Genomic DNA, 25,947 nt, shown 5'->3' on the forward strand with positions numbered 1-25,947 from the left:
TGAAGTGTGCGGTCAAGACTGTGCCTCTGAGTGCACGGCCACCTCCCCGTGTGATGGCCCAGTCGGGGGACTGGCTGAAGGGTGTAGGGTGAGGGAGCCAAAAAAAAAGAAAAAGAGACTGTGGCTCTGAAGTCAGCTGTGAGGTGGATCGTGATTTTTACAAATGTAGCGGGGAGGCTCTGGGCCTCCCGACCCTAACTGACCCCCTGGCGTGCCTGAGTGTCACAAAGCTCAGAAGGTGTAGTAGCTTCCTGGGGCCCCCATGATACTGTCTCACAGACTGGGGGTGTTTAAACAACAGAGTTTATCCTCTCACTGTTCTGGAGGCCAGACGTTGAGGCCAGTGTTGGCAGGGCCGTGCTCCCTCTGAAGGAGCTGGGGAAGCATCCGTCCTGGGCTCTCTCCTGGCTTCCAGTAGATCCTTGGCTTGTGGCAGCATCACTCCGGTCTTCTCCCTGTGTGTGTCTGAGTCCAAATTTCCCCTGTTGACAAGGATGCCAGTCATATTGGATTAGGGGCCACCCTCCTCCAGCATGACCGCATCTTAACGAATTACAGCTGCAGCGACCCTATTTCCAAACAAGGTCATGTTCTAGGGCAGTGGGGATCAGGGCTTCAACCTCTGCATTTGGAGTGGGGGGACACAATTCAGCCCCATAACGTGGACCAAACCCTGCTGCCTGTGAGTGGGGTCTCCCAAGCTCTCTGTGCCCCACACCCCACCCTCCCTAAGATCCCAGGTCTGCATGGACAGAGCTTGCCCTTCGGGTTGAGAAGGGACAGTGCTGAGATTTGGCTGAGAAGACGGTGCTGAGCAGAGTGAAGGGAGCTGGATGTATCCGCCGGGGTCTGGATCTAGCTGCCGTGTGACCGTGTTAGGCCCCAGTCTCCCTCCGTCTCCTCATCTGCAGCACTGGGTTCTCAAGTTCAAGTCTCCAAAAGTGAAGGAAGCTCTCAACTGAGGAACTTGCCCCCAGATGTGGCCAACCCAGGGATGGGACAGCGTTAGTTGAGCCTAATGTCAGGGGACGTTATCCACCTTCAAATCCCTTTTGGAGGCTGTAGACAGCAGAGTGCATGTCATCATCCCAGGACCAGGGTTCCACGGCCACTGGCCAATGCATGCAGAGAAAGGACAGCGGTTCTCCAGTGGGCTATGCAGGGGAGAAGCTAAAGCACAGGCCCGAAGAAAGCCTGCTTGGGTTCGAGTCCTGTGTTTGCTGAGTCTCGGCTGTGTGTGCATAAAGGGTTAAGCTTGCTCGAAGGAAATTTCTTTTTTTTTTAAATTTATTTATTTTAATTTATTATTTTTGTCTGTGTTGGGTCTTCGTTGCTGCACGCAGGCTTCCTCTAGTTGCGGCGGGTGTGGGGGGTGCTGCTCTTCATTGCGGTGCGCGGGCTTCTCCTTGCAGTGGCTTCTCTTGTTGCCGAGCACAGGCTCTAGAGCACACAGGCTTCAGTAGATGCAGCATGTGGGCTCAGTAGTTGTGGCTCGTGGGCTCTAGAGCGCAAGCTCAGTAGTTGTGGTGCACGGGCTTAGTTGCTCCACGGTATGTGGGATCTTCCCAAAGCAGGGCTCAAACCCACGTTTCCTGCATTAGCAGGCAGATTCTTAACGACTGCGCCACCAGGAAGCCCTCAAAGGAAATTTCTTGACCCCACCTCCTGGGAGGTCAGCTCTCAGCCCTTGGAATGTCCTGCCTGATAAGAGGGTCTTTGTTTACCTGGGACCTTGGACTGGGCACATAGTCTATGCTAATAAGGGGATTTACGGTGGAAGCCTTGGGCTACTGTGTCAGCTCGACCTCTGGATGGGCTGGAAACAAAGGCCAGCCATGTGGGAAGTCAGCCATGTGGACGTGACCAAGCACCAACTAAGAATCTGGACAGCCAGGCTCAGGGGAGCTTCACTGGCCAGCCATACCCCATGCATGTTGTCACCATGGTCCCTAGGAGGAACCAGTGCTGTCCATTGCCTCCACTGGTAGGATGACTGGAAGCTCCTGGTCTCTCCTGGGCTCTTCCCGTTGCTGACTTTAACCTGTAACCTTTAACTGTAATAAACCGTACCTGGAGTATAACAGCTTTGTTCAATGCTGTGGGTCCTTCTAGGGAATTATTGAACCTGAGAGTGGCCATGGAGACCTCCCAGGCTGCACTGTGCAACCTCCCTGTGGACACGGGGAGCATTTTTGTGCCCACTTCACGCGGTGGTGCTGAGTTACATGTGAACTAATTCACTGAGAACCACGGGTGGCATCACTGCCAACAATCACTTCATCGATTGGCTCTGCGGCCCATGAGTCAGTCCTGCACCCCATCTCTGCTGTTAGTGAGGATGGGGATGGAGGGAGAAGAGGGGAAATAACAGGGAAAGGACCATATTTCTCACGTTGCAGCCACAGAGGGTGTCATCTCAGGATGTGTCTGACCCACCAACCTCATGCTACCTCAATGATGGTGTCCGGGGAAGTCCGTTCAGATGGTGCGACTTGGGTTTGAGGAGTGGACGCCCATTTCTTGTTGTTCACGCATTTCTCCTGTTAGCAGACAGCCTCAGCACCTTTGATGTTTGGGTCCAGATCTTTCTTTGTTATGGGGCCGTCTTGTGCATTGTAAGATGTCTGCTGGCATCTTTGATCTCTACCCACTAGATGCCAGTGGAACCACCCCCATCCCCTGTGCCTTCTGACATGTTCAGACATCTCTGGCCGAGGACCATGGTGGCAGCCTGGCTCTGAGGTCCTTATGGGGTGATTCCTTGAGGTGTCAGCACAGCTGTTTCCTGGGTGAGCCTGTGTTCTCTCCACAGAAGTCCTGCCCTAGGCTGGAGGGGCTTCCAGTGGGTGGACACATCATCTCAGCAGAGTCTTGGCTTCAAGCATGTCCCCGTGGAAGGCTCTTCAGGGTCCCTCAGAAAATGGTGTCTTTGTGACCCCGCCACCAAGCAGGTGTTCTTGTTTTTCTGTGAACGCCCCAGTGTTAGAAGGTGCATTTTCCCTCAACAGCCTGCCCCCCACCCTCCAGGTGGCCGACTGCCTCAGAAAGAGCCCCTCATCCTTGGGGTGCCTCTTCCTCAAGAAAATGGGGCCGGCCTCTCGCCTGCCCCCGCCATGGACGCTGAGAGCTTCACCATGTTCCCAGAGACCATTTGTCAAAGACATCCTGTGCAATCAACATTTTGCAGTGTTTGTGGAAAAGGAATGGTCTCTTTGCGGTGGAATTGGCATTGCGGGCACTCACTGTCACCTGTCCAGTACCTGGAGACAGACACTCTTGGATGCATTTGTCCATGGGTCTTTGTTTCCATAATGCAGGCGCACGAGAGCCCTGCTTTGTAAATGAGCCACTATAAACCCAGAAATGCCGTCTCTTTGCCTCAGTTCCAGCCCCTTATTCCTCCCTCCATCCGAGGGTACCTACCACCAGATGAGCCCACGCCACCCCTCCAGGACAGGAGGGAAGGTCCTGCAGGGGTTGGTTCCTCATGGAGAACCAACATGGACAGTTAATTCGGCTCCATTTCGTAAGAAACTCATCCAGACCCAGAGATGGATTACCAATTTCCCCATCAGTCTTCGGGGCCTGATCTTATTACAAACCACCACAAATATAACCATAAAAGCCCTATTGATTGATGCAGCGCTTGGTAATCCATCTGTCGTCATCCATTATTCTGGGTATAATTTTTCATTATCTGCATGGCAGCTGATTCCTAGCACTTTAGTGTACAGTGACAATTACCAGGAGCAGAAAGAACCCCTAAATTAGCAGGAACAATCACACCTGTCAGGAAAGGGAAGCAAGACTCCCCACACAGCTTGCTTTGTGCTCTGGAGCCATGTCTGAATGGCAAAGAGTTTGAAGATTAATTCAATATTGACCTTGGAAGGTGGAGAGGAGAAAGTGGGTTGTTTTTTCCCCTTTCTTAGGGGTCTAGAGTGCATGTTCCCTTAAAGTAACCACCTTGTCAACCCAATCACAGCCCACCCAACAGCTGACACAGAGGCTGTTTGAGGATGGCCTTGCCCAGGATCAGTAAAGTTTATGGCACAGATATTCCTGTCTGCGTTATTTAATGAGCACAAGAGACCTGACCAGAGGGAACAACTGGTGTGAGTGTTGAAGGTGCGAGTGTTGAGAGAAATTATTCAAGAAGAAGAGAAGTTTGGAGGATGCCCTCTTAAGAACAGTCCCGTTTGTGGCAGGGAAAGCCCTGTCCGTAGACCAGTGGGGTAAGGTCTCTCTCAATGCAAAGATTCTATGATCTGAACATTTTTTTGATTAATTTTCATTGGAGCATAGTTAATTTACAATGTTGTGTTAGTTTCTGCTGTACAGCAAAGTGAATCAGTTATACATATACATATATCCACTCTTTTTTAGATTCTTTTCCCATATAGGTCATTACAGAGTACAGAGTAGAGTTCCCTGTGCTATACAGTAGGTCCTTACTGTCTTTTACACCATGAGGTTTCTTTTCAACCCTAATGGAAAAATTGAGATAGGCACATAACTGAATTATTTCTGAGGGCCATTGGAGGGGCTCAATTGGTAAGATTCTCACTGATCTTCACTCTCCAGAAAATCAAGAATCCTGTTATTGAGTATCACACAGAGTCATCTATTCTCAAGTTGGCTTCACGTGGACATACCCCGTAGGGCGAAACTGCCCACTGCTGGTTGTTATGGACCCACTTGATAAGACAGAGGCTTGGCTGTCTTTGAAATTACCTTGACAGTGGCCAGTGAAGGTCTCAGAAGACTGTAGACCTTTGATTGTAGAGCAGGAAGGTTCTACAGAACCAGAAGTTGGGAGTTTGAGTCCCGACTTTAACCAACCATTCAAAATAGATTCTATACTTCTATTTAATTGATCAGCCACACCACCTTCAGCTATTCACCTAAATCAGGGTCTGCAAACTATAGCCCATGAGCCAAATCTGGCCATTGTTTGTTTTTGTGAATAAAATGTTATTGGCACACAGCTATGCCTATTGGTGTGCCTATGACCCACGGCTTCTCTTATGCAGGGTTGAGAAGTTGCAATAGAAACCATACTACCCGCGAAGCCTAAACTATTTACTATCTGGCTCTTCATGTCAAGGCTTGCCTACCCAGGATCCACACAAACTTAAGGGACTTACAAAGATGGGGAAACAACTCCTGGCATTTGGGGAGGCCTGAAGGATAGGACAGATGCTTGAAACACTACCCAACTTCTCATGAGTGGTTCTATCATCTTCTTAGGAGCGACCTCCCAAAGAGAGGAAAAGATGAGGCATCCTTACAGGGTTTCCGTCTTCCAGTCTGCTTCCTACAAATATCATTCTTACCGCATGAAGACCCGGCCCTTGTTCAATCATCATGACTGTGGGGTCTGTGGGGTCTCCTTGTAGCCATCGATTCCTTATGTCTGGGGCCCAGTGACCCATCAAAGCGCATGGGCCAGGCGTGGAAGCACAAGGCTGTTTGTTTGCTTTGCAAGAAAAGTCTGTGAGGATCAGTAAGGAGTTTGCCTCTAACCAGTTTGATTCCCAAGAATGTGGTTACAGATTTGTTCATCTGGAGTTCGATGTTTGATTTTTCCCTGGAACTCCAGTGTAGAGAACTGCCTTGTGTCCTGGCTCTGCAGGATGGGCAGTGGATCAAATTGATCACGGGTATGAAGACAGGCATAGAGAAGCCTTTCCAGAGAGCATAGCTGTTATATTATTGTTGTATTTCTGCCCAGAGGATCCTAGCTGGTTATTAACCTACATATCATTTTCCCCCCCAAATTTTAACTTGGCAAGTCCTATGGAGAAATTTCACACAGAACGCAGGAGAAGGACCTCCAGAACAAGGCAGATATTGGAATTATGGCATTACCTTTCTCCCTGCTCCCCTAGTTTTTTATTTTCTACTTTTCAGGTATCAATTTAATAATATGCCACCCAGCTACTGTTGTAAGGTACTGTGTCAGGCATTATGTGTGTGGGTGGGGGGGGTGTAGGGGTGTATATAAAGATGGTGAAGATTTGGCTCTTTCTTAAGGGCCTCAAAGGTTCATGAGAACCTCAGGCAAAGGGCTGGTCTTCTATTCTTGCAGTCGTCAGTGAGGGGGTCCCTTGAGCCAACTGTCTTCCCCTCTGGGCCTCAGTTTCTTTCATCCACCAGAGGGAGGGAATCAGTGCTTTCCCATCCTCACCCACAGAGGGAGTGGGAGAGAATTAAACATCTAAGATACAGCTGTTCATGGAACACTTCCCTTCCAAGGACTTGGGTCACTGCAAATACTCAACTCAACAGAAGAATTCCCTGGGTAACAAGATGTGAGGTCAAAAATCTGGTGGTGGCCTGGGCCTTCTCTGGCCCTGCAGACATTAGGGCATGGACCACAGAGTGCCCTGCTCTTCCAAGGGGACTCTCAGTTCCCCTAGCTGGGCTTGATCTGAACTTGGACAAATCCCTACTGCTCCTGTCGGCTCATTCCCATTCAGTGTGCTCGTTTACACTCCATAGATGTTGGATTGTCCTGACCTAGAAGATGGCATGTTTAGCCCAAGAAACAATGGTTTAGTTCTTGCCATGGAGTTTGGGGGTGTGACCTGCCAAGATGGCTGAGAGGCTTTTGGAATGAGCCTGGAGCACTCCTTAAGAGATCTATCCATGGAAGGGATGGTTAGGCTCAAGCACCAGCCTCCCTAATTTAGAAGATGATTCTCCTCAAGAATATAGAGGGTAGAGGTGCCAGCCTCTTTCTTGGAAGATGCAAGGACCCCAGATCAAAGCCAAAACTGAGATGAGCAAAGTCTGAGCTCAAAATCATACAATACTACTGCTCTTAGTATGGGCTTTGGAATCAGCACATTCTATATGACCCAAGGAATTTACACAAACTTGCCCAGATGATTTTCACTTCCATAATTTATGATGACTGTATCTGCCTCTGAGGGTTGTTGCCAGGAATAAATGGGGTAATACGCACATGACAATTGCTAATACTTGTTGAGCGTACTTGTGATCACCATCATCACTACCAACATCATTATGATCACGATCACCTTCATTATCACCATCAGTATCACCACCATCATCACTACCAACCACCCTCATCACCATCACCATCACCAGCATCATATCACCATCATCATCACCACCATCACAATTTCCATCATCACTATCACCATCAGCAACACCACCATCACCATCATCATCATCACCAGCAGCAGCAGCAACATCATCACCACTTTCATCATTATAATCACTATCATCACCATCGCCACCATCAGCCATCATCACCACCATCAACCATCATCACCATCGTCATCATCACCATCATCATCCTCCTTCTCTTCCTCATCATCATCACCACCACCATCATCACCATCACCATCATCACCACTTTCTCAACATCACCACTATCACCAACTCCATCATCGATATCACCATCAGCAACAGCACCATCAACATTATCATCATCACCACTTTTATTATCATCATAATAATCATCACCACCATCACCAACATCACTACCATCATAATCACCATCACCATGATCAGCCTCCTTCTCATCACAGGATGAGCACATACTCTTCATGACAGCATGGCCATCTCTTGACTGGACCAGAAGGGTTGTGTAGATGGAGGATGAGGGGAGACTGAGCAGGCATCTTTCCTGGTTGTCCATTAAACTGGACATCCATTTCAACCTCCCTCTGCCAACAGAGTCTGAGCTGGGTCTCAGGGAAGCTGGTGAATACACAGAGATTACTGAGGCAAGTGGGCACTTCATGGTGAGATTGAGGGTGGTCCCTATTGGCATAACTAGCTTTCAGCCCCACTGGCAAGCTGATTTGGCAGTCCTAGAGGGAAGGCAAGCTGGCTCAGAGTTTTATAGTACATGCCACATATTGGGCACAGGTGCCTGGGAAGCCGTTGGCCAGAACCAACAGGGAACATTGCCGCTTTAAAAAATGGGCACCAGGGAATCTGTTCCTGAGGGTGGACACCATGGCTGAGTTAGTCAAAACTGTCGCTGACTGGCATGCAATAGGTGCTCAGTAAGTTATTCTTGAATCAGTGGATAAAAGAATGAATGAAGGGAGGCCCATGGCATTCATGGATTTTCTCCAGTTTTCTGAGTGGTGCCTATCCTGCGGACTCAGGAAGGGAATTCCTTGGGACAAACAGAAATAGCCTGGAAGAGAGGCCGCCAGGAAGAGAAAGCTTGTTTTCTGGTCATGCCAACTTTGAGTCATTTATTAACAACTCCCCCCATGAGGATCATATTCGGTAGAGAGGTAACACCTGTTTGTGAGACTGTGTCCTTGAGAGGCCGCCAGAAAAATCTTATACTCTGAAACCCTCCACACTGGACCATGCACATGCAGTGTTCTCACCCCAGGACACACCGGGTTCTCACCCCAGGACACGCCGGGTTCTCAAGTGTTATGGGTAGGCCTCTGCACATGGATGTCAGGAGTGGAGAGAGACAGGCGCTCAAATGGCGGAGGTAAAAGAACATGGGGGGTCAGCACTCCCAGGGGGCAGGGTGCTGCCACTTGCAGGGGCTCTGCAGAGCCCCTCACAGCCTTTAGCCCCCAGCTCCTCAGGTGTTGTTCTTGCTGACGGGAGGAGGGTGGGGCCAGAGCCCTGGACCTTTCAAGTGTCCCTCACTGACCAGCAGATTCAGCCCTAGTGTCCACATCCCAGAAAGGATATAACAGATGAATTGTCAGGAACCTAGCCAGGGAGGGGACCAGAGGTGCTACCGGCCCGTCTTTTCTCTCTCCCTCTGCATCTGTGGTTGATGAAAGGTGATGCAGGAGGAGGGGGGCAGAGGAGAGAATTCCTGTCCTCTGCCATCCTGGTCCTCGTGTGGGGTTTGCAGACAGCTCTCGGTCAGGGCTCTGGCTGCTTCTGGAGTGGCCAGTCCTGCTGTCCCTGTCCTGCCATTTCCCCTTCCCCCTCCCCCACCACGTATACACACACAAGTGGAGACGGAGCCGCGAGGCCACACTGCAGATCCTCTTCTGGGACTTCGGGAAGCATCTGCTGCTGGGCCTGGATCTTTTATTCCCTGGAAGTTCATCTGGCAGTGAACTTCTTGGAAAGTATTCTGGAAAGGGGAAGATGCTCCCCAGTGATCCAAGTGCCTGAGTCTCTAAGGGTGTCAACATACATGTCCCTCTTCCTCACCTTCCCAGTAAATCCTGGGCCATCCTGGCTCCTCCTGGGTCTGGCCAAACCCCGCTCCCACTTGCAGGCCAGCTGCCCTGGTGCCCAGACTTGAGGAGCAGAACTTAGCCAGGTTGGGAGGAGAGAAAGGAGGGGTGACAGCGCTTACCTGTGCCAGGTGAAGGGCTCGGCAGGTGCGAGAAAGGACACAGCGGCCCAGGGGCCGGGTCATAGCTCAGGGACTGAGAGAGGCCAGGCTGGGGCCTCCCTTCCCGGGCTCCAGGTGAGAGCAGCCCCGGTACCCACAGCATCTGGCAGGCCCTGTCAACGTGGGCCCCCTGCCAGGGTGTGTGCACATGATGGGACCCGGGGTTCAGAGCCGGGTTGGTGGGACAGGTCGCCACACCCCCCTTCCTGGGCCCCTTCATCTCATGCCGCTGGTTTCATTGCCCCCTCCCCCTTTCTCTGTTTCCAGGTTTGGCGGTCCATCAGATCATCACCATCACCGTCTCCCTCATCATGGTCATAGCTGCTCTGATTACAACTCTTGTCTTAAAAAACTGGTAAGGATCCTCGGCCCTTCTGGCCTGGAAACGGGGATCAGTAGGGGTCCCCGGGGAAGCACGCACAGGAAAGTCCTTACTTTTCAAACGCGATCTCGGCTCACAGCCCAGGGAATTGCTTCTCTGTTTGGGATGGAGAACAGCATGCAGCTCCTGATCTGGTAAACCGGCTCACCTTTGCCCCGGGCAGCTTGGCTGGCTGATGAGGGTGTCGCTCCCCGACAGTGCCCTTCTGGTGGCTTTCTCTGCGGGACACGAGCCCGGCCTCCTTGACTTAGTTCCCCAGGCAGCAGGTGTCCTGTCCCCAAAGCCCATCCCTTGGATCCCAGTGCCCCTTTGAATGTCACCCTCCCTGGCACGTTTTTCCTTATTTCCCACCAGCAGCCCGGGTGGGGTCCCTGCCTGCCCCTCCCTGTCCTGGGCTGTCCTGGTCTCTTTCTCCTGCCTTCTTCTCACAGCCGTTCTGTGTCTGCTGAACTAGGTTACTGCTTTGCTCCAGGCGGCCTGTCTTTGCCTATTTCCTCCTGGAAATTGGCCTACTTTGAGGTTGGCCTTGGCTGGGTGTACACACCTGCTACACCCCTGGGAAAATCAGGGAGCTTCTGGCTAACCCTGCTGCTCGCATGCCTCCCGGGCCCCTGTCTGCCTGCAGTCACCCCTCCAGCAAACGAGGCTCCTGTTAACATCGAAGCTGAACGGCCCTCGTAGAGTCATACACCCAAATCATCCCCCTGCTGACCAGTGGTAGGAAGTCAGACAGGCTGATGGGAGGGAGTTGCCCTGGAGCCTCCAGGTAACAGAAATGCGTGGAAATGCAAGACAAAGCCGGTCTCCAGGATTAGAGGGGGTGGGGTGGGGAGGGGAGGGGCATCACCCCAGAACAAACCAGCGAGGCCTTGACGCTCCTGATGGCCGGCAGTCCCAGGACCCGGGGCATTTTCTGGGGCAGATGACAAGGATAATGTGAGCTCCCAACAGGGCATTTTGGACAAGGCTGGCTTCCAGAGAAGGGGCTCCGGAGCCCTGGACCACACGGGTGTTCAGCGGGTCCAGTCCCACTGGCCATCTTGGTGAGGGAAAGCCCCTCCCCCAAAGGAGACCTCGGACTTTGTGACTTTGTAATAGGCAGGCAAGCTTCCTCTTGGTTTGCCCACACTTTTGGGTTTACAGCAAACCCTCAAAGAGTCCTTTGGGAAGGACAACTCAGGGCGGTGGATGAGTGGTTCCATGACCTTGGGGGTGTCCCCTGGCTTTCACATCCATCTTCTTACCTTCATTTATGGGTGGATCTTCCCCACCAGCAATCAGAATTTCTCTCGTTGGGACGACAAGGCAGGGAGTTAACACAATTTACGGGGAGACGGGCTCACACTCCCGCCCCTTTTGCAGAGCCCCCTCGCTTCTCAAAGGCTCTGGGTGTGAAGGGAGGGCAAGGAGGAGACCTGGTGTCCTGATGAGGCACCCCCCGTCTCCTCCTCTCTTCCCTCCTCTGTGGGGATAGCGCTTCCTTCCATCCTTGTGAACTTGCCCCTCCGGGGGTTCGGAGGGGTCCTTGCGTACCTCCTCCATCAAATCCCTTGGCCAACAAGGGTGGGACCCCCGTGTCTGGTCTACACAGCATCTGGAAGCCTCTGTGGTCCAGAAGAACAGGGAATTAAGGTGGGTACTCATGGGGCACAAAGCACAGTTCTCTCCATAGAGTCCGATGATCCAGTTTCATTTCCGACTTGTGAGCCTGGGCAGAGGAGGGGCTGAGGATAAGGGTTCCCCAGTTTTAACTCTCCCCAAAGATAACTGCATGGTCCATTCCAAATGGACGATGGCCACCCCGACCTGTGCTCATGGCTTTCCCCCCGGGCACCCGTCACAGTTTCCATCCCATCCAGGTGCTCCTGGGGAAACTGAGTCAGCGCCTCTGCCCAGCTGACAGTCTTTAGCCAAACCAGGCCTCCGCTCGCCGATAACACAGGTCAACCCCTTACCTTCTAATCCTCCCTGCAATAATGGCCGCATTTAAAACTCAAATTTTATTTTATTTATTTATTTATTTTTGATAAAAAGAGTTGATTGCTTGATTGTGGTTGATCTTTCTGAAGAGGCTGGGAATTACCATTTAATATTAAATGATGTATAATTCATGCCTGGAGATAAAGGTTCCACAGTGTAAGTGCTGGAGATGTTTGTGGGTCTCGGCATCTGCCCATCCCCCCACCCCCACCCTGATTTCTCTCTCCTCCAGCTGCGCCCAGAGCGGGAACCCTCGTAGGAACAGCCACCAGCGGAAGGCAAACCATCAGGAGGAGAGCTGCCAGAACCTGACGGATTTCACGTCCGCCCGGGTGCCCAGCAGCCTGGACATCTTCACGGCCTATAATGAGACCCTCCAGTGTTCACATGAGTGTGTCCGGGCGTCTGTGCCCGTGTACACCGACGAGACGCTGCACCCAGCCGGGGAGTACAAATCCACGTTTAACGGGAACCGGTAAGCACAGGCTTGGGCCAGACCCGGCCGCTGACCCCTCCTGGGGATGCAGGGGCTGTTTATCTGTGTCAGGCGGCCTTCCCATCTCTTTGTGAAGGTCCAGGCAAACGCAGGCAGCTAAGGTTGCTGAGATGAGACCAGAGGGGCACAGTAGACGTAAAATGGTGCTAAGACCTCCAGCAGCCAGGGTTCACTTCCAGACCCCTGCGCTCGGTGGACGGACTTGTCTTACCCGGCCCTGGATCCGGCATGGTGGAGGCTGAGTGGGCATTATGGTGCAGAATCCAAAGCCAGACTCACAGTCTCAAGCCTCCCAAATGTCAACAAATCATGACCGGCCCCTCCCCGGTCAATATCTCTGAACCCCCATCACTAAAATGTCAGCAGCAAATCTCGCAAAGATATCAAATACCAACCAGACTCCCAGTTATTAAACACTCTTTTTTATGAATCATATGTAATCCCTCAAAGAAGACATGCCTCTAAAACCATCCCTGGGAATATTTAAGAAACCCTTGAGTCAGCTTCTGAAGGTTTATCCGGAATTAGATTAAAACATCAATAGCTATTTTTTTTTTAAGTGAGCACACACTCATGCATCATTTTGTAAATTAAAAGAAAAAGAATTCTCCAATAACTTAGAGATCTTAGGAAGAAATGAGCAGGACGCCAGGCTGACTTGAGGGGCCCACAGTCAGTGGCCGGAGTGGCATCTGGGGATACTGTCCAAGGTGCCCTGCGGGGCTCCTCCCAGAACCCAGGTCGAGGAGACTCGGGGGCACCTTCAGCTCTTGTCCCGTAGTTAATGTCACTTTGTCCTGGAGAGCAAGTGGGCGTTCCTTAAACACCTTCTCCTCCTCTCCTTGTGTCTCCACACCAGACTCTGCCATATTGTCTATCTGAGATGCTCCCTCCCCAGAGGAGGAGGGTGGAGAAACCTCAGAGAGCAGAAACCTCAGGACCATCCTTCTAAATGACTTTGCTTTTACTCGACAGCATTTGGGGAGCTCGTGGGTTGCACTCCAGCCTTACAGAAGGACGAGTTCACAAAGAATTGGCAAAAGGATTTTCAAACCATTTCACTGAATGCGTGTGTGCCTGTTTGGATGTAAACCTGGCCAACCAGTGCTTCAGGCTTTGGGGGAAGGAGGGGAAGGGAGTGGACGGGTCTTGGTGTTTTGCTGTGACTCTCTGTCTGCCCCTATGTCATAGGAGAACCCTGTCCACGTGCAGGGTGGGCATAGCTGGCTGGTGTGGAAGCACTGGATGGAACAGGTTCTTGCTCTGGGGCTGAAGGTGATGCTCTGTTGGTTCTCACTGGCCTTGGGAAATGGTAGCTCGGTCTCAAAGGGGATGAAACATCTGGTGGCGGGGGGGCGCACATTTTAGGCATCAGGCCCTGTCCTCTCTAGAATGTGCAGTAAAGTGGGTAGAATCTCTGCCCTCAGAGGCAGAGACCCTGAATTTTGCCTTGTCCTGGAAATCAAAAACTGAAATCTGGAGATGGTACCACTGTGGGTCTCAGTGCCAGATTCCTCCCATGTGTGGATCCCTCAGGCTGCGTGTCCTCCGAGGCCTTCCAGGGTGGAAGGGAGCCCTGGGCAGCATGGGGAGGGGAGGCCAGTGGGTCCAGGCCTAGCATCACCTTCCTGGGGTTCTTTTCGACTCGAGAGACGAGTTTTCTGCCACAGGTCTGAGCCGGCCTACCTGTCGGGTGTTATGTACCAGCCCTCATGAGCCCGTTTTTCTGCTTGCTGCAGACCCTCTTCTTCTGATCGGCATCTTATTCCTGTGGCCTTTGTGTCTGAGAAATGGTTTGAAATCTCCTGCTGACTGGCCGAAGGCTTTTTTACCTCCTGGGGGCAGGGCAGACGCCATGTGTCTGTTTTATGGTACGTACCTCTTTTATTGGACCTTGATTGATTTTCCCTTGGCCTCCCCTTTTCCACCCCCGTCTCACCTCTGGGATAACTGGGAGCCCTTCTGGACATGGCAGGTGAAATTCCAAGGGCATCACCGTTCTGGATGCAAACCAGAGGGCTGGGCTTGTGGTCTCTCTGCTGCACTCGTTAGAAATGCCCCCATGTCCTGGTGGAAGGGAGTAACAAACTCAGGAACACCCTGCTTGGCACCCTGGCCATTTCCGTCAGTGCCGTTCCATCCCCTAGGATGGCCTGTAGGGCAGGGAACACCAGTTCTGGAAACGAGCTACAAGTACACCTCTCATTTCCCGCAATGAGAAGAGACCAGGGCCCCAGCCAAGTGGGCAGACGTCATGCCTCCATCACATCTTTACATGGCGGGGAGGAGTGGGAGAACACAGAGTGGAATTAAAATACAATTTTGAAATATAAATATAAGAGATAAGAAAGAAAATGATGAAGAAAGAAAGTGAAGAGTTGAGACATCTACTAATTTGAAGCTAGGGACCGGTACCAAAGCAGGATGAATTTTCCACGCTCTGCTGGACAGGAACATTTGGTTTGCTTTCAATGATATTGACTTTGATGCTAACGTTAAATTGCTTTCTTCTGTGCCGAATCTCCCAAACACGCGAGCTGCTGGGGGGAAGAGCATCTCACCCCATGACTGCACATTCTGGATGCACAGTCAGTAGAGGCAACCAGGGTTGTTTTTTTTTGTTTGTTTGTTTTTTTCTTTTTCTCTTCTGATGCTAGGTTTTTCAAAGGATGACATCTTGCTCATCCACAGAGAGCATCTTTTCCCCCCCAGATATTCCTTCTAAGTGTGACGTCAGATCCCTTCCAGGAGTAGGGAACACAATTTCTAGGCTTATTGATATTAAAAAAATTTTTTTTCCTTACTTTTGCTCATCTTCTGATACGGGGACTGAGTGGAAAATGCCATTGTCAGAGTCAGGGGAGGTCCTGGGGCGAGGGTGGTGTCTTCTTGGGGCGCACGTGGGACCCTCAGACACCTCTGCTTGCAACACTTAGCTGGGGTCCGGGGACCCAGCTGCTTTGAGCAGCAGGTGTGAATCAATCAGTTCCTAATCCCAGCCCTAGTGAATTGCATCTTTGCTCCAAATCAAATCTCCAGCCCTCACTTCCTGTCCCAAAGCCAAAATGATCCACTTAGCTCTATGTTCAGCTGATGGATGAAGGAATATAATGAGATTAAAAGGGAAAGTGACCCTCCCCACCCAAAGGCCTTTGCTGAGATGTGCAGGTGAGGCAGGTAAGAGAAGGTCTGTCCCCAGCATTCAAGGGCCAGATGCCCTGGGCATGACTCATCCGCCAGAAATGTGTGCCTTTGTCTGCCTGGATATGATTCCTCATTAAGGCCATGGGTGAGCTCCCTTTGGAGTTCTGACCAGGCCAGCGATGGGGAGCCTGCCTATTAGCTGCGGAGCTCTTGCCTGCCTGATGAGGCCTCTGCAGGGTGGCCAGGTGGGCACCAGCATCTCCGTCGGGATTTCAAAAATGCATAAACGCATTAGGCATTGACCTGGGAGATGCCAGCCGTGCGCATCAAAGACCTCTGCTCTCTTCCTCCAAGAGCTGCAGGCCTGCGGCCCTGGAGGTGGACTTGCCTTCCACTCCAGGTAGCACCAACCTGGGGCGGGGTGGGGACAGTTCCCTAATGGGACATTCACATGGCAGCTCACTGGAGCACTCCTGATGTCTAGAGACTCATTCGGTCTTCTCAGCAGTGCATCTTACAGGGGAAACTGAGGCCCAGCGAGGGGAGGTGACTTGCCTGAGGCCAGTCAGGTTGTAAATGGTAGGGCCACGTGACCCCAGGTCACCTGACTCCAGGGCCATGCTCCGACCACCGGTCAGAGAGCCTTGACTGCCATCCCCCGTGGATGCCTCTGCCCCGTTCCGTTCCAGGGCCGACCCCAAGTGGGAAGAGGCTTGGGTTGTGGGAGATGAAGGTGCCAGCTGCCTTGGCATCCCTGCTGGGGACACTCAGCCTGACTCTGCAGGGCAGGGACATTGCAGGTGGGAGGCCAGCCCCCGAGCCTCCAAAAGCCTGGGCCGAGGACTGCCTCATTCACATCGGAATATGGAGCCACCTCCCTGGCTTTAAAAGAAAATCAAACTGGGGGGGAAAACGTGCTTTTAGTCACGTCTTTGCTCCAGAAGACCTTCCTGTCCCGTTAGCCTGTTTCTCCAGCAGCATGGGGCACAGAAGGAGTGGGGTTGGCTCTCCCCACGTGCCACCCTCGATGGCCCCGGGGACCATGTTCTCTGGAAGGTGTCTGGACCCCACTTCCCAGCTCCACCCGAGGAGCTATTTCAGGACCACCCCCATCTACAGGAGGGGGCACCTCTGTGTTGGAAGAGTTCAACCCACTCACGTGGATCTCGGGTGGTTTGGGGAGGTGAGAAGAGGCGACGGGACTTACTGGGAGCTTTGCCGCGCTCAGACACCGCGCCTGCAGACTCGGGGCAACGGCTGCCTCCAGCCCTCTCCTCCCGCAGACATGGACCGGGAGGACCCCGCGAGCAGCCTTGTTAGTCCTTGATAAATGCTTCCACATCCCTTCGCTGTGTCTCGGACGGACTGTTTATCACTCACTGGGAGGAAAGCATTTGGATTCAAAGTATCCCTGATGCTTACAATTAGTGCCTGGACATGAAGATGGAGTGGTGAAGAGCCAGGAAGACAGCTCAGATTTACTGGGGTTCTTATTGTCCCTTAAATAAATAGCAATTAATACTAAAACATTCAATTAAGGTTTAAGAGCCAGCGGAGATATTTATCTCTTGCATAACTGTTAAGCCTCTCCAAATGCATTTTTAATGATGCTACAGCACTTTGTTACCACACGGTCTTGCATGCTCACGCTAACCCACACGTACAGCTGGGACCTGAGCCCCGCCCAGTCCGCTTCCCTGCTGGCGGGTTGACAGCAATGCTGGGGCTTGTGAACACAGGTGACCCAGCCTGGGCAGAAGTTAAGCCTGTTTGCCTAGATTCCACCTCTACGAGGAGATTCAGGCAAACTTCCCTCAAACCCCCTCCGTGCTGGAGCCTGATTGAATGCTCTGGACTAGACAAAATGAGGTGGCCTTTCCTGCTCCGAGGAAAGGGACCTTGGACACACACCTGTCATTGGCTCTTGGGCTAATTTCCTGTCGTTTTTCACGTAGCGAGTAAACTTCAGAAAACCTCATCAGTGTTCAGATCTTTCCGTTTGCCAAAGCCACTTCATTCCGAACCCAGCCTGACAAGTCATAAAAGTTCTTGCATCTGAAGCAAGTGAGAAATAAATCATGTGTTGTCATTATTTTCAAAAACACGCCAAAGATATAACTAATAAAAAAAAAACAAGAATTGCACCTGAGCCTTCCCACTTTGTTCTAAAAAATACATTAACAGAATATCCAGCTTCTGTAAATCAAAGGAACATTTTCTTCAAAGCAACATCCAGACCCTCCTGGAAACCATTCTCTCCCCAAGCTGAGAACCGGCACCAAGGAAACCAGTGGGGAAGGAGCTTTTTCCGGGAAGTGGAGAAACTAACTGGAGGCTCCACGCTCCAGGAGGCCTTGCTGCCTTCTGCCTGTTCTCTTTGTTCTGCAGAAGCTGATGCTGATTTTTAAGCCCAGGACCCCCTGTGTGGTTCGCAGCCCGGGGGTGCCCAGGAGCCGAGCATCCCCTTTTGGGCAGCAGAGGGCACTGGTTTCTCCCAAGTCAGAATTCATCCCGGATCCGATCGCTCAGATCTCTCAGCAGCCACAGCTTTTCTTTCTGGCCCAGAGTCTTGCATGCACACCCTCGTCGGGTACACAACCTCCCCGGTGCCCTTCTCCAAGCAGGACGCACCTCCCCCTCCCGCCCCTCCCAGGGTTATTGCCAGGCTGCGAGGCTCTTGCTCTGAGCCTTTGGAGCAGAAAAACCCGAGCCCTCCCACACGAGCTGAGTGTAAGCAGCAGGGTTTCAGCTGGAATGTAGGGCAGGCCTGGAAGATGGCCAGATAGCCTCAGACCCCTCCTTCTTCTTGCAGGGGACAGTCACCTCTGCCGGAAGCCAGCACTGCTGTTCCAATGGCAACTCAAGGCGCAGAGTTGGAGCCATTGCTCCTTCTCTCTCTCTCTCTCTCTCTCTCTCTCTATTTTTTTCATCCTGAGATGCCAGATAGAAGCAGATGCTGGAAGGTTTGGAAGAGGCTAGGCCCCCATGTGGCCCAGGAGCCCCTCCATCCATCCTCCCAGTCAGGCAACATGTGAAGGTCATTCCAGGAAGATAAGGGGATAAGGACAAAGCTCCTTTCACAGAGATGCCTCTTCTCTGAGTTTCATTCAGTGTTGATTTTTCTCCCCAGGCCAGGCTCCAAGCTGGCACCTGGGCAAACCTAGGTGGACCTGGCAGGCACCCTGTGACACCTGGGTGACGGGTGACATATACATGCTCAGATACAAACCAGTGCAGGTCGTCCTGTGCCTGAGGAGCCATAGAACTGATGCTCTAACAGAAATGAAACAGAGAACATGTTTAGGTAAGGAGCGGCTAGCCGCAAAGGCCTCCCCAGGGAGGTGACCTTCAGCAGAAACTTGGGGGACTTCAGGTAGGAGATTTGAGATTTGAGGCCAGGGTGCCACCTGGAAGTGGGAGAGGGAGAGGGAGGGATGGGGGAAGAGGGGGCGGGACCTTGTCCTGAAGAATCCGAGGAGCCACTGTAGAAGCACTGAAGACTTTTAAGTGGCAGATAATATCTGTTTGGAAAACCCCTAGGAGACGCTAGCCCCAGGGAACGAGCAGAAGCAGCACGTCCCTTGATCTGTCTGGTTAAGGTCACAAGAAAGGACAGGAGAGCAGCCGCGGGCCACAGTTCTCAAGGGAACCTTCCTTCTTAGGGAAGGAGGCCCTGAGGCTCACAGTCCCACCCTGGACCCGTCTGAGGGTGGAGAGGGGCGCGGTGGTCATCCTGCTGCTGGGACAGCGGGCAGCAGCTCAAGCTGGAGACTGTCCCGGGACTGGGCAAATGGTCACCAGGCCCAGCTTTTAGTGTCCCCATATTTTTTCAATGTATTTTGTTTAAATTCTAAAATTGTAGTAAAATATACAGAACATAAAATTGATCATTTTAACTGTTTTTAACAGGACAGTTCTCTGGCATTTAGTACATTCACAATTGCTTGCACAGCCATCACCACCATCCATCTCCAGAACTCTTTTCATTTTCCCAAACTGATTTCCTGTCTCCCTTAAACAGTAACTCCTCCAGCCCCCAGCACCCAGCATTCCACTCTTCATCTCCATGACAACTCTAGGGACCACATATAAGGGGGGATCACATAGGATTTGTCCCCACATTTTTTTAACTTTCAAAAGATTAGAAAACAGATAGACATACAAGAGGGACATTCCTCTCTGTGTTAACCACCTCCCACCCCCAAATCCTAGAGAGCGGAGGGGGCGGGAGGGGCCGGGGCACAGCTGGAGTAACGTTGCCGAGAGTGGTCCAGCACACGTCTGACGGGATGTCCGTTTCATCACACGTGATGACACCCCTGCTCACAGCAGGGCAGGCCATCCCACAGGAGATGAGTAGATGGCCCATTTTGGCCTCCTGGAGTTGCCCAAACAGGTGTCATTTAGAGGTAAAGGCAAGGCAAGGTGATGATCAGGGGCTCTGCCTTCCTCGTCCAGACTGAGAGGGGTCCTGGAGAGGGAATGGGCACTGCCACCCCCTCCCCACATGGAATAGACTTTGGCATGCCGATGCCCTCGGAGAAGATGATGGAGTCAGTGCTGACCAGATGCTCTCCTGCGGGCTGCAGGTGTGTCCCCCCACCTGGATTGCCCTTCAGCCCTCTGTCCTGTCGAGGATCACCCGGGGGCTTATTTGATTCAGGGGAAAGCACCCAACCCCCTAGTCTCTTTAGAAGGGTGCCATGACCTTCTTCTTTCTACCATTTGAGGGTCTGCATTTCCTGCAGTGTGGGTGCAGGTGAGGGCTCTGAGTGACAGCAGAGAGAGGCATGGCCCCATCCTCAAAATGGGGCCGCAGCTTTGAGCCAAAGCCCCTCCGGCCCGAGGCGTGGGGCGTCCCGACTCACCTGACCGTGTCCAGGATGGCTGTAGTTCTCTGACTCCCTGGGGCATGCTGACTTTGGGGCCTGTCACTGAGGCAGGATGACTCTGGGGTCCCCATTTGCCGAGATGGCACCCGCAGGCTGGACAAGAGCCACCGGCTTCTTTGCAGCCCGCTGACCTGGCCTGCAAGCATGGTGGTTCACGTTGTTTCTCTCTCCAGCAAGATCAGCTCTTGGGGAGATCCGGGAGGTGGTTTTTCTGACACAATCCATTAGCCTCTCCTGAGTCCCAGCCTCAGCGGGCGTCCAGCTGAGCAGTGGATTGAAATGGACTCCATTGCTTCCCATAGCCCCTCTGTGGAGCTGGCGGTCCCTCTGCCTGTGGTGGTGGGAGCTGGAAAGGGAGCAAGCAGGATGCTGGGTGCATTCAGTCACCTGCAGGCCTGGGGTGCCACACCCCCTGTGAGTTAATGCTGGGGGTGGGCCCAGCGCCGTCTTATGAAGCCCAGACCCCCTCCCACGCAGGCAGGAGGACAACTCCATCAGTTACCATCGTTAACGCGAGGTTCCCTCCGGGATTCCTAGCGTGTGTACTAGCCCCTGGTGACCAGGTCCAGTGAGACAGCCTTGGCATCCCCAGGACACTTGGGTGTCATTAGCCAGGGAGCTGTGCGCCTGGGTCTCGGTGACGGAGGCTCGGAGGGGTTGCGTGGACACCTCCTGCCCTCAGCTCGCTGCCCTTTAACCTCTCCTTGTTTTCTTTCCATGCAGGATTCCGTTGGTGAAACTGTAAAAAAAAAAAAAAAATTACAAATTACAAAAAAACACAAAACCTAAAACTAAACTATCTAAGGGGAGGGTCCCCACACCTACCACTTCTGTTTGCCGGTGGGGAACTCACAGAGCAGGACGCTATAGGCCAAATATATTTTTATAAAAATGCTGACGCCTATGGGGAACTGCCTTCTCCGAGAGCTTCTTTGGGGAACAGAAAGAAGATGGTCCAAGAGAAAGAGCTGGAGACAGAGAAAGGGCAGGAGGACACACCGGAAGCTGGGATTTGTACTGCGATTTTGAACCTGTGCCAATAATACCATTATGTGCCATGTACTGACCCGAGAGACTTGGTGACAAAGCCGAAGCCAAGCAAACCACGAGGAGAAATCTTACAGAGAACAGGAGTGGGCATCTCTTCCGATAGAGTTGCTATTTCTGGTTAATGTACATATATAAATATATAAAGACACACAGACATACACACACACACACACACACACACATACAAACACACCCCTTTTTTGTACTGTAGCAATTTTTGAAGACCTTCAATGTTCCTTTTTAAAGAAAAAATGTGTTCTCGGTTACAAAATCTGATTTCTTTAACATGCTTAGTATGAACAGAATGAACTGGTGTTTTCTACTTTGCAAACTCACACACAGGCATACACGCGCATACAAACACACGTACGCACATATATATGCATATATCGGAAATGCAGTTCTGCGAGCGAGCGTCTTCCTCCTGGTGACCTGGTGTCCCACTGCCATCCATGCCAGGTGGCCTTGATGCACGCCAACTGGCCCTTGAATGGCATGTCCTGCGTTTGCTAGGCGTTTGGTGAGTGGCGCGATGTGTGATTTATTATCTTGGGCCAGAATGAAGAATGCCATGGTTTTATATACATACATACATATATGTAATCTGTATACATATAAATATGATCTTTTTTCATTGAATTGTTTGAAGAAGCTACCTAATAGCCATGTGCACACGTGTGTGGCCAGCCACCTACAGATGGGCCTGAGCGTCAGATTGGTGGGGGCTGGTGGGTTCTTGGCCATCTTTGTGTTATACAAGCTTAGACCGAATTAAAGAAATTTTCCAGTTGCAAAAATTAAAGGAATATATCCTTGTAATGTGTGTGCATATGTCAGAGCAGAACTCAGAAATATGTGAGCTCCCCGTTCGTTTGGCAAAGGAGCACTGGATCCCCGGGTCAGTGTGCTCTGCGTTTCTTTCCCACATGTTGGCACTCAGAGGTTGCCTGCTCTTTCTTGAGCCCAAGAGTGACTTTAAATTTTGGCGCAGATGGTGGCAAAGATGCTGTCTCTGGTCGGCTCCCTTGGTCAACCTGTGTGTTCTGCCATCAAGAATTCTACTGCGGAGCCTCCCAGTGGAAACAGGGGCCCAGACAGGAGTCTCCTTACAGAGGATCCCAACCACACACTTCACTGAAAATACTCCCTGCCAGCCCTCACCTTACAAAGGTGCCCTGGTGCCCCATTGTGCGGTTAGTGGGGGGCACTGTAAGGGATGGGGGGGTCCATCTGGGCTTCATGCTTCCCAGTTAGACAGAGGGCGTGCCCTCCTTCTGGGGACCCCAGATTCGGTGCACATGGCCTGTCTCCTATGAGTGACTTCACCAGTAGGGCTTGCAATGCCACAGACCAGGTTGGCAGGCAGGGAACTAACTCCCCCCACCCCCCTCCCACTTATTGGTCAGGCCGGTGACCTGATTCTTCCACCAGGCTCCCTCTGCAACACCTTGAAATGTGCTTGAAAAGTTGGCTTTGGTACCTTTTGAAATATGGGAGAGAGTAAAATGAAGCCAGTGGAGGGAAAAACCTCATTTTTGTCACACCCATTAAGATCGGTATTGGTGATAACTGCTCCAAAAGTAGGAAAGTTGGATTTTTGGTTTTCGTTTTGTCACTTCCCATCTCCCCCCCCAAAGCTTGAACAGGACGCTGCAAACATCCACCCCTGACATCCATCGCCTCCAGGCTCTAGACTCACTGCACGGCGCTCCACAGCGCTCCACTCTCTACCCGGCATCCAGCTCACACATCTCATTATCCTCTGGTCACTCTCCCGCTGGAGGGCGGCTCTGGGGCCTTCCTGACTCAGGCGAGCACAGCTTGGAGTGAGCACCAGCTGAGGGCTGTCAGGGCCGAGGGAACCGCCGCTCTGTGTCGGATGTTCTGAGACGAAGGTGGTGGCTGAGGGGCCCGTTTTACCAGGGACAGCAGAGCCTGGGATTCCTGCAGGGATTCAGCTCAGCGACTACTGCGTCACCTCTGACTGCAGCTAGGCCCTTTCCCTGGACCTCAGGCTGCCCTCGGGATGCCTGAGCACCGGGTGGTACCGAGCTTTCCAAGGAACCTGAAAATAACGACCCCCTCCCGCCCCCAACACACACACACACACACACACACGCCCCTTGGCTCGCACTCAGGGCAGGGCTGGGGGACACACATACGGCCACCAGACAAGCCACACTTGCAGTTCCCCACCGGGAAATCTGACATCTGTCAAGACAAATCCACTTTGGGGAAGGCTACCATTTCATGATGATTGAGGAAGTGTGTGTAGAGATATTTTATTTTATTTTTTTAATGGTTACCTGGAAACATGATCTCTATACAAGGAGATAACAAATGAAAGTGAGCAGACTTACAAAACTCAGCTCTACCCACAGTCAAGTCTATGAAACGATACAATGTGTTTTTTTCCTGAATCAGGCCCCGTGTACACGTGTCCAAGCATTGCATGTATCTGTGTCTGATGAGTTTGACCCGGCCACCCTTCCTCAGCCCTGGGGTGATGTCCTGGGTCGGTCAGTGTTCCCTCTTCTTGGCTCCTTGGATTTCAGAATCCATCAGCGATCCCTCTGTGATCAACCTCAGAGCTGTAACTTCTTAGGCCCCAGGGCCCCAGTTCTTACATTTGCTTTAGCTTTTTTTTTTTTTCTTCTTCTTCAAGAAAGGTACTCAAAGGAAGGTACTCACCATATTGTTTGGTGAGGTCCCCAAAGACTTGTCCACCTCCATCTTATCCCCTCAGGGAGTCTGAAACCCCACAATCATCAGCCCCTGGGCAGCACATCACCTCTGTCCCTTGCCTACCTATCGACTCTTAAAACTTTTAAAACAACAGGGCTTGGCTTTCAGGAACTCTCTGCTGTGTGGTCAAGTCTACTTCTAGGCTTAATCACTTCTGTGTGTACTTGATGCCATTTTTATCTGGTTGAAACAACGAGTGTAATTCCTTTCGTTACAAGTTCTGAGTGCCGAGGGGAAGATGCTCCAGGCAAGATCAGGAAAGCCTCCTGACCTTTTCCTACCAGACTCAGAGTCCAGCAGTGTCCAAGGAGAGGCCAGTTAGGAAGCTGTGTTTTCTCTGAAGTGTTTCCAGTCCTTCCCAGTCCTGAATGCGGGTGGACTTCTTGTGTTGCCTTCAACTCCCAGACATTCATCTCAGTCCTCCACGGAACATTTTAAATTTAGAAACCTACACTCATCAGCAGATCCCGCCACCTCTCTGAATTTGACCACCAGGAATTCAGTAATTACCACAGGGACCTTGCCCTCTTCAAACATTCTTCTGACAAGTTTGTTACTCTTTCTCGGCCACATTTCAACATCAATCAGAACTTTCCTTACAGGTTTTGGTCTTCAGGAATTCTGTGTGTGGATGTCCACTCCCATGTGTTAGCTCATGAAATGGACACAATAGAAAATAGACCCTTTTGCCCTGTATGGTCTCTATTTGACTCTATTGCCCATAGAGATATTCCATCTCTTTTGCTTCTTCTCCCGGATGGTTCAGCATCATCTGTAGCTTAAGATGCTTATCTTGGAAGATAATAAGAGGAACCAGGGCTGAGGTTCAGGGCTGGGAGCAGCAGCTCTTTTATGGTCAGGCTGGATCTTCTCATACCTTTCATTTCAAAACGGCATCCATACACACTTTTTCCTTGTCCACATTTTGACACTCTTTCATCAGGGAGATCTCAGCCTAAGTGAGTCTCGACATTCCCCTGGGCTCTCTTTCCCTGGCTCTTCCAAGGAGCTATTGCACACGTTAGGATGGGAAACGATACTGAGTTCTGTTGAGATTCAGCTGTCACTCTTCCTGCAGCATGGGGGCTCTTTAAGAAGGCACTACTCGTATATGCACTTAGGAGAGAAGCATCTCTTTGTGGCTCCTGCAATTAGCTGAAAATCCATCCATCTGCTTATTCAACCAAGACTTGTTGAACTTCTGCCATGTTGGTGGTCAGTGAGGAGCAAGATGGACGTGGTCCTGCCCCTGTGGGTTTTACTTTCTATGCCAGGGAGAGGAAGACAATCGGCACAGAGCAAACAAAATAATTTCAACAGAATGATGAGTGATAGGAAGGCAGCAGAGCAGAATGATAGGAAAGAAAGAAAGAAAGAGAAATGGGAGTTGTCTGGGTTTCTTCATCTGGCCACCATTTCCAACTGGGAAATGATCACTTGCTTCCTGAAGGTCGGTCTGGGATTGAGGGAGCAAGAACGCCTTACTCTTATTTCCTGGATAAAAATGCAGTGCCAAGGAATAAGATGTCCTAGTCATGACAAGCTCTTCCACCCCTCAGTCATCCTAGCAAGGAGTGACATGGCAGGGGAAACAGAGAGATGGGACCAGGATGAGGTATATCACCCAGGTGAGGAACTTGGTCTCTTCCTGGATGGCTGTCCCCCTCTCTCCCAGGTCCCCTCCCCATCCCTAGGTTGTCAAGTCACCATTAGGTCAGCCAGGTCTCAAGGAGGACAAAGGAATTCAAGGACAAAGAGGAGGCCCACTGGGCCCCAGGGAGAGCCACCCCTCCTCATTAGAGAAGGCAGCTGCCTTTTCCAAATTTCAACCTCAATACAGAACATATTCAGCAACATACTTCTTAAACAACATCTGCTTTTATTCCAA

General features: G+C 51.5%; 1 protein-coding gene across 1 annotated transcript in view; it reads left to right on the forward strand.

The window, feature by feature from the left end:
• AJAP1 (adherens junctions associated protein 1) overlaps positions 1–21,103 on the forward strand; it is a gene marked incomplete at its 5' end in the record, with an annotated part of 116,138 nt that extends 95,035 nt beyond the window's left edge. Inside the window, 4 exons of the mRNA XM_079696925.1 lie at positions 9,638–9,725; positions 11,965–12,207; positions 13,968–14,099; positions 20,988–21,103. Coding sequence (XP_079553051.1) covers positions 9,638–9,725; positions 11,965–12,207; positions 13,968–14,040 — 404 coding nt within the window. The 3' untranslated portion in view covers positions 14,041–14,099; positions 20,988–21,103. The remainder of the gene's footprint in view (positions 1–9,637; positions 9,726–11,964; positions 12,208–13,967; positions 14,100–20,987) is intronic.
• Between the last annotated feature and the right edge of the window lie 4,844 nt (positions 21,104–25,947).

Source organism: Hyperoodon ampullatus (genome assembly GCF_949752795.1).
Source record: "Hyperoodon ampullatus genome assembly, chromosome: 2".
NCBI classification, from domain to species: Eukaryota; Metazoa; Chordata; class Mammalia; order Artiodactyla; family Ziphiidae; genus Hyperoodon; species Hyperoodon ampullatus.